At 43.6% G+C, this 9,180-nt stretch overlaps 1 protein-coding gene across 1 annotated transcript; it reads left to right on the top strand.

Moving 5' to 3' along the window:
- The first annotated feature begins 1,096 nt into the window (after positions 1-1,096).
- On the top strand, positions 1,097-8,452 carry dpagt1 (dolichyl-phosphate (UDP-N-acetylglucosamine) N-acetylglucosaminephosphotransferase 1 (GlcNAc-1-P transferase)). The gene is made up of 9 exons (XM_015337323.2): positions 1,097-2,137; positions 2,778-2,898; positions 3,305-3,518; positions 3,797-3,943; positions 4,206-4,290; positions 4,983-5,171; positions 5,292-5,379; positions 6,785-6,940; positions 7,657-8,452. The coding sequence occupies exons 1-9, from the start codon at positions 1,983-1,985 to the stop codon at positions 7,720-7,722; spliced, it is 1,221 nt and encodes a 406-aa protein (XP_015192809.1). The 5' UTR covers positions 1,097-1,982; the 3' UTR covers positions 7,723-8,452.
- Positions 8,453-9,180: the final 728 nt, after the last annotated feature.

The following is a 9,180-nucleotide window of genomic DNA, read 5'->3' as shown; positions in this document are numbered from 1 at the left end:
AAAAAAAAAGATCCCCGCCCAAATAATTACAGTACTGAGAAACCAAATGGTACTCATTTTCTAGAAGGGTAATGAATGCTTTTGAGCAACTTTACCAATCGTGCAGTAACGACAATGCGTTTTGAGGAGTAGTGCTTTCAAGGACAGTCGCAATTCAATGCAATTTAGGTCTTGGCATCAAACATTTTCAGTGCACTTTCAATTCTGGAAGCACCTTTCGGGCGTCTTCTAGCAACAGCTACGAGTTATGGAGCCCGCTGGTCCAGGTTATTAAAAAAAAACATAATGAAAATGTGTAGTACTTTATGAGAAAGGAATTATCTCAATTCACCCCCCATTTCAGTTAACCCCAGAGACATAGCGCATAATTGGCCTTGTAGTTAATATATTCAAAACTGTCTATAACGAGTCAAGGTCAATGCGATTAACAGTCTACACTGTACAAGCAAATCTGCTTCTCATTAAGTCGATAATTTCAGCAGTTCAAATTGGTATCTTCTAAAATAATGAACAAGGTACCGAGGCTTAAGAAAACAATGTGTGCAGGCTGTTCAATAAATGGTACAATATACTTGGAAGGGGTTAATTTAGCTAACTGTATACGGATCAATGACAAGAGAAATGGGTTCTCCTTTAACAAGATTTGCTCTCTGACTCGGTAGATTTCCACGACGTTCATTTCCTCGCTTCCTGACTGGCAAAAGGCACAGAAGCCAGAGAAAACTGTGCTCAAGCATAACATGAAACTTGATGTGTGCCGATTTGTTTTCTTTACATTCTTTACATTCTTTTCTTTACATCGTTAAAAAGTAGGGTGTGTTGCTGCACAGTTCCCCTACATGGAAAATGGGGGGATGCTACACATTAGAAATGTCTTTCGCAGAATTAACAAAAAAAAGTAAAGGCAATATCTAATGCCTCTAATATCTAATAGCAAATTTAATGCAGCTCCTGATGTAAATCACAAAGAAGACCACATATTACAATTTCTTTATCGACAAAGACTTCAAAAATGGTCAGAAAGCAGTTTTTTCGCACTTCCTAACGCGTAATTCAAAAACTGCAGTATTTCTCGCCGTAGAACAGCAGGTGCCAGCAGAGTGACAGGACAACACAACGACTTCCTTCACGGTGCAACCACCAAATGTGTCCGGCGAGGGCAATGCGACGTTTTCATGGGAATTACAAGATTTTAAGCAGAATGTGAGAGTCCAAACAAACATGGCAGCGATATAGCCTCTTTTCCATATATCATGCGTTAAAATAACGGTTTGGAACAACCATACAGCTTTTTAATGAAAGCAAAAATATTATCGGAAGTAGACGTGTAACTAGGGAAGCGGTCCCAGGGCTCGACTAGGAACAAGGGCGGAGATCGAGAACCTTTGTATTAGCTGTCAAGTTGCAATTTACTGTGGAATAATTTCTCCCGTCTGTCTGAATGACACTCGATCATGCCATTAATGCTAGCGCTTGTCATCACTTTTTTATGATTTTTGGATGAGCTGCGTATGAATTTGGAAGAGGGTCACGACAGGAGCTCTCGTCAATGTGGGAATAAGTATCCGGAGAAAAAGTGGACTGAATGAAAAAATGCACAACATGGAAATATAAGTGGACGGTTGTAAATTGTAACATGTACATTTAGAAAAAGCTTTATAAATGGTGTCAAATGACCTTCAGTCTTTAGGAATAAATGACAGAAAACTGTCTACGTGGGCTAGATTAAGATACGTGGTAGCTAAAACTAGTTCAAAGTTGGACGCCCCTAGGGCTACGTAACGCAGACTAACACGATGTCAGCCGCTAGATAACGGACAACATTTGTACAAGTTCAGATGAGCCTTGCTAACAGCAGACGTAGGACACCTAGGAGTGAAAAAAAAAGACAATTCCGTTTTGCGTTAGCTTTCTGTTTTTGACGGTTTCGCCTGGAGCCTAATATCAGTGTTTATAAAGATCAGCCGACGTGTTCTGCAAAAATGTCACCCCTACCCGCCTTCCCTCTCCTCATCAACATCTGCATGTCGGCTGTGGGGTTCTATGCTACCTTAAAACTGATCCCCGCTTTCAGGGAACATTTCATCTCGGCCAGGCTGTACGGCGTGGACCTGAACAAGACCACCAAGAAGGAGATGTGAGTGCGTTGCTGTTACTCCCATTAAACTAAAGCAGTCTTTGATGCAAGTATTAGAAGTATTACAGTAATATCGCTCCTGGTCCAGTAGCACGGTTAGCTGAATTAGATGTCGTCGTTTTACTGTAGCAGATGCTAAGTAATGCATTTAAGCACATGCTTTGAGATTCCAGGGGAATCAACTTCACATGACACCAGAACCACGAGTCACGTTGCTAATCACTGGTAGAGGGGCTGAAATCCGCACTCTGACGATTTCAATTTAATCTATTTTGGCATTTCCTTGCATTTCTACTTGAGTCTGGACTTTTTACATCCACTGAATTATGTTTTTCTTTTTAGCAGAGACTTTCTCTGCCAGGGGTATTTGTTACCTTCTGCTTTGTGTACCGGAACCTTCCTAACAACATAATCCCCCCCCCCCCATACTCTTCAACTTTGTTTAAAGGCTTAAAAAATGAAAAGACTAAGAATTGAGCTTATGCAAATGTGGCTCGGGAGCTTCATGTTATGATTTTTAAACTTGGTGACGGCCCAGTGACACTGTCTGATGATTTGCTCTAGTGCCGTTGTGGTTCTCAGCACGAAAAATGTTCCCATTAAATCAGAATATGGCCGCCTGGCGGTTTGTCTTCCCCAGCCCCGAGTCTCAGGGAGTGATCAGTGGCACGGTGTTCCTCATCATCCTCTTCTGCTTCATCCCGGTGCCCTTCCTCAGCTGCTTTGTGGAGGAGCAGTGTCAGCGCTTCCCTCATAATGAGGTGAGAGGGGCCACAGACCACGCTCAACAAGACACGATTGAAATCTGGAGACTTTGTCTTAATTTGAAAAAACGTCCATATCCACAAAACAAAAACATTGTATCTAGTGTTCCGGTGTTTTTTTAAAAAGTGCATTTGAGTTTAGTTATTTTAATGTACGTTGGGTTTACACCTGCCCTGGATTGTAATGCCCTCTGTACTGTATTTTGCTTGGTGGCACTTTATCGTCAAGAACGCGCCCCATGTGGGTAAATTAAGGCTTAAGCTGGTGCAAGAGCCAGTGCTGGTCAGGTCCGCAGGAACGCTGGGCCGGAGCACGAGTGAACTGGAGTGAGTGGTATGTCAGGTCTGCAGGAACGCTGGGCCAGAGCACAAGTGAACTGGAGTGAGCTTTCTCTCCCCTCAGTTTGTGCAGCTGATCGGCGCGCTCCTGGCGATCTGCTGCATGATCTTCCTGGGCTTCGCCGACGACGTGCTCAACCTGCGCTGGCGCCACAAGCTGCTCCTGCCCACCATGGCCTCCCTGCCCCTGCTCATGGTCTACTTCACCAACTTTGGGAACACCGTCATCGTGGTGCCCAAGCCCTTCCGCAGCCTGCTGGGCCTGCACCTGGACCTGGGTGAGTTCGCCTTGCTTACAATAGAGTAGTGCTTAGGTGTCTGGATCTGTAACTGGAAGGCTGTGGGTTCAAATCCCAGGTGGGATGTTCAGTGTTGTTCAGTGTTCATTGAGCAGGACCCTTTCTTCAGATTGCTCTGGTAAATATATAAATCCTATATGCTGCTATATAAATGGGGCTAACATTCTATATTCTATATATTCTATATTGTCATAGGAAATGCTCATTTATTCTCAGTTGGCTCATCTGGTTAAATTAAAGGTTTCTGATTGTTGCAGGTATCCTCTACTATGTGTACATGGGCATGCTGGCCGTGTTCTGTACCAACGCCATCAATATTCTGGCAGGGATCAATGGCATTGAGTCTGGCCAAGCCCTGTTCATCTCTGGCTCCATCATCCTCTTCAACCTGCTGGAGCTGAACGGTGAGGGGCTGAAGGAGCCATCCGAGACTCTTAAAGCCACAGACAAAGAAATTTTGCTCATTCTGTACACCCTCTTGAATTTTTATTGCCATTATAATTATAGATCACATCATTTTTTTCCCAGTTTAAATGATCTACTATGCAGTATGTATTCCACTGGGAAATGTAAAAGAATTAAGAATTTGCTTATCCACTCATCTCCCACATTCACCTTCTCGATCTGACCTGTAATGAATCAACCGTTTGCTGCTGTCTCTTACAGGGGACTACAAAGACGACCATGTTTTCTCCCTTTACTTCATGATCCCTTTCTTCTTCACCACGCTGGCTCTCTTGTACCACAACTGGTGAGGCCCTGCTTATTCACCTTAAGCACTGGAATGTGAAACACAAGCGGAACAGTTTTTTTCTCCAAACAGAACCGCACAAGACCAAGAGTGAAACGAGAAGGCCGTGAAAGCACATTTAAATGCAAAACCTAGCAAGTTGAGAAACAGATTAGGTTTTTCCAAACATTTAATTAAAAAAGCTATTGAATGAACACTTTAAAATGAATCAAAAAGTCGGGACAACTACCATAAATTGAGGTTGATAAGATTCTTGTATGAAGCACACTGTGACTATGCTGTTTATGTGTCTCTACCTCTCAGCTTGATACCTAGATATGCCGGTACATGCAAATTAAATTCACAATTTTTACAATTACCATTGTTCTGGTCTTCCCTCTCTTAAAATCAGGAGTTATCTGCTTGCTGAAAATGCAACTAGGGATATTACTCCTGGTCTAAATTCTTGCATTCAGGCTTTCTGGGTGAACCATAAAAAAGGCTTGAGTGCAGCCAGAGCTGGAATTCTAGAATTCCATTCCGCTAGACATTAGAGAACAATAGACAGGCAGCGTGAGTTCTTTTAAGTCGAAGTCGACAGTTTTTCTTTAGTAGCGGGCTGGGGTGCTCAGGCTTAAAGAGCACTGCTTAGAAATAAATTTACTTCAATATTGTTTCCTCCCCCCCCCTTTCCTCTGCATGGTTTGCTCCAGGTACCCATCCTCTGCCTTCGTGGGAGATACCTTCTGTTACTTTGCGGGGATGACCTTTGCTGTGGTGGGGATCCTGGGCCACTTCAGCAAAACCATGCTGCTGTTCTTCATCCCCCAGGTTCTCAACTTCCTGTACTCCCTGCCCCAGCTCTTCCACGTGGTGCCCTGTCCTCGACACCGCCTGCCCAGGTAAAGCAGCACGCCACAAGTGGGCGTTGTTAAACGAAAGGAAGATGACAGCGAAACAGTTCACAGAAGCTCACACCTCATCTCTTGTACTTTGTCCTTTTCACTTCCTGTCACGTCAAGGCTGAATCCTGTCACTGGGAAGCTAGAAATGAGCTATTCCAAGTTTAAAAGCAAGGACCTGTCCAGGCTAGGAGAACTGATTCTGAAGGTATGTCTCTCATGCGTATTGATCAAAATCTATCTGAAACGTATCTCTGTTAATGTCTTGTGAGTTTGAGATCTTAGTTCTCTTCAGCAGCTGCATCTAGGATGTGTACTGTGGAAGAATGAACAATTTTAGACTCTGACTCTCTGTGTTCATTAAAAATCCCAGGGTGTTTCTCAAAAAGAGTAGGGGTGTAACCCCAGTTTCCTGGCCAAATTTCCCATTTGCACTTATCACTCGTGGCCTCCTAATAATCCCCATCTATGAATTGGCTTCATCCCTCTGTTCTCCTCCCCACTGAGAGCTGGTGTGTGGTGAGTGTACTGGCGCACTATGGCTGCCGTCACATCATCCAGGTGGGGCTGCACACTGGTGGTGGGGGTGGGGAGCCTCCATTAGCTGTAAACCGCTTTGAGTGGAGTGTCCAGAAATTATTATTTTTATTATTATTATTATTATTAATTTGAAACACTGTGATCTGCAGCCATGTTGTGACAGAGTAGGACAGTGTGTGCTCTGTTACTCCCCTGGATATTTTATATAGTTACATGAAGTTATGTAATTAATTGGGATGAAAGTACTCTATTTACTGATTTTTCTAAAGGGCTTAACTAAGCCATACATGTGTATTTTAAATAGCCACAGCCTTGTACTTTTTTCAGGGTATTGGATTTAACATGGATATTGCAGATGTACCACTTATATAATTAAACGTGTTCTGACTGAATATCCTTGGGGAGGGTATAATTTTTTTTAAAGCTTCAGCGTCTTGGCCTTGGATGTCTTTGTTTCCCGGCTCTAGCCCAGTGGTTCTCAATCCTATTGCTGGGAGGACATTGTCTCTTATAGTTTCTCCTCCAGCTGTGTTCTTATTGCAGGCAAATGGGCTTAAGTATATATTTTTTTGTGGTTTATGTGTGCTTTGAAAGTATTTTTCAGCTCTTGAAAGGTTTTTACAAGGTACATTGTGTATTGGTGTATAACATGCATCAACCCTATTTCTGCCATTTCTTGAGTTAGGTTTTAGGGGTGGCAGCTGAAACATAACTGAATCCACTTCGGCAGGAGGAAAAACCGCTCATTATGAACCACACACAAGCGTACCCAACTGCGTCTCTTCACCATAAATAAATTGCCAATTAAGAGCTTTTCTAGTCGGAAGCAAAGGAGCGGTTTCTTAATGAGGACCGCATAAAATTGAAAACGATGGATTTTAATAAGGGTATTTTGGGGAAGTGCCGCAAAAGCATTCATGAAGCAGGGAGATCATGTGCGGACACTCGTTAGCCCTGGGGACTGAGGGCCCATCGTTTCACGAGGGCCCCCCAAGGCCTAGCAGTTCTCCAGACCTTCTGTAGCGTGTACCTTGTTTCCTAGTCTCCAGCAGTTTCCCTTTTCTGTCCTGCAGGGAGCGGAGGTGGTGTGGCTGGTGGAGGTGCAAAGAGGTGGGGATGGGGAGGACGAGTTCATTGAGTGTAACAACATGACTCTCATCAACCTGGTGATCAAGGTGCTGGGCCCCCTGCATGAGAGGACGCTCACTGTCATCATGCTGCTCATACAGGTGACCTAGGGGCTGGGGACAGTGTCACTCATTCAAGGTTCCTCTCTCTGATTGTGTCCTATTTAACCTTCCTTTCATTCAGCTGTCTTCCTACTTGTAAGTTAAATGCATCTTCCTCACTCCTTAATATTAACCCCATATTTTTTTTTCTACAGTATACACATTTACGGACATTTTGGGTAGCCTGATTACAATCCCTTTCAAACTCTGGGCATTTATGTCATTAGGGGTTCTCTGACGGAAGCCTGCAAGCTTTATAATTAATACAGTGCTTGAGCCAGCACGCCAGAGGTGGCATTAAGGTGATGATAGGAAAAAACTGTGGATTTAAATAAGTAAGCAGCTGCCTCAGATGGTATGTTTTTCCCAGGGCTACCTAACGGTGAAGTTAAAAGTAAAACAGCTAAATCTTATCATCTGTAACACCTGTTTTTAGGCCTCCTCACTGTTTAAATTAGAATCCACATATATATAACTTGATTTGAGTGCTTAATTTTTCACAATAACTGTTGCTCCCAGCTTTAACCAGTTGCTGATTAAGAGATTCCAATTAAAACCTGCAGCCCCTAACGATCCGAGTTCATCACCCCGGTTTAAATACTAATTGCCCCCATATTCGCCTCTAAAGTGTGTTAGCCCAGTCTTAATGAGGAAGCGTGATTCCCCCAATTGGTCATTCTGACCCCTGACCTCTGGATGACCTCTGACCCATGCAGGTGTTGGGGAGCGCCGTGGCCTTCGGGATCCGCTACCACCTGGTGCGCCTCTTCTACGACGTCTAGACGCCACACAGAGGGACCCCTGGGAAAGGGTTGGGAAGAGAAAAATCCACATTTGTCTTTTTTTTTTTGTTTGAAAAACGTAACTGTCTACTACTGTGAAAATCCTGAATGTTGTTTATGTTTGTTTGATTTTTTATTTACTCCTTGTATCTTTGTTCCTGATCGGGTGTTAGTGTGGTGTACGTTTCTGACGTCGTTGCAATGTTCTTAGCTGCTCTCTGTCCTCGCAAGTCAATTTGCTCATAGCTGAACTTAGATGTCATGAGATGATTTGGACTTTGGCGCCTGCAGCTTAAAGAAGGAAGTCAGAAACCTGCCTATCAAACCGCTGGAATAAAAGTGAGTCCTGAAGGGTTTTGTTTTTGTCTGGCTTAATCTAGACCCCCCACCCTACACTTGGGTCTGTGCCATCTTCGTCCCAGGTCTGTCTCTGTTGACTGCTGTCGTCCAAGATGAGCCCCCAGCAGTCCAGGAATAAGAGACTGAGTCAGTCACACGCCTGGGTGAAAACATGACGGCGTGGCCTACTAACAGCCCTTTTCCATCTCGTATCCAGATGGGTGGCCACAACTAGGGATAAAAACAGAAAATGTTAGTTATGGGAACCATCCAGCATGTATACACAGATTTTCAAACTCGACATGCCATAAAATTATGAGTTTAGAAAATGTATCATACTAATTTTGGATTAAAGTATTTTTCTAATGTGCTCTGCACATTCATCACCTTATTTATATGCTTTGAGTATGTTGTCTTCATCTTCTGTGTCCTTTGCTAATGTCGATGCATTGCCAGCCCAGATCTTAAAGTTTTTACAACTGGATTCCAGTTTGTATCTTTTTAAGATATACAGAAAAGCGGTCAGACCTGGGGCATTCATCTCTTCTGTTAGACCAGTGCAGCTCCTGGAGGGTCTGTGTGGCCGCTGGCTCTCTAACACACTTAGGCGTGACCTGTTGGACTGGGAGACGCCTTGGCATTAGTCCAGTTAAGTCAATAATCAGGGGCTGTACATAGGTGAGAGATGCTGGAATTAAAACCTATAGCTGCACTGGCCTTCTCCTGCTCTGCCACAAATCGACAACGCTGTGGTATGTAAACAAAAAACATTACAGATGTTAGAAATAACGAAGGCATCATCAAATCACCTTAAAGTGGTTTGTGTTTTTGACCTTTTCCACCTTGAATATTTAGCTCATGAAGAAATTAATGAAATGCTTCGCCCCCATGATGTATGGTTTCTGTGCTACTGTAAGTATCCCTTCCAGTTAACCCTTGAGGATCTGGGCCACTTCTACGTGTAGAATTGACTGCAGCTTCACCAGCCCAGTGACTGTTGCAGGTCTGTTCTATCCTGATCCCGGAGGTTCAGGATCTGCTGGTGTTCACTCCAGCTCAGGTCTTAAAGTGCTCAATCAGCTAGTTTCTTAGTAAGGCCGCCCAATTTAACAGCTTCTT

This window comes from Lepisosteus oculatus, chromosome 23 (assembly GCF_040954835.1).
Source record: "Lepisosteus oculatus isolate fLepOcu1 chromosome 23, fLepOcu1.hap2, whole genome shotgun sequence".
Lineage (NCBI taxonomy): Eukaryota > Metazoa > Chordata > Actinopteri > Semionotiformes > Lepisosteidae > Lepisosteus > Lepisosteus oculatus.
The sequence above is the reverse complement of the archived record's forward strand: the minus strand, read 5'-3'. Positions and strand labels throughout refer to the sequence as shown.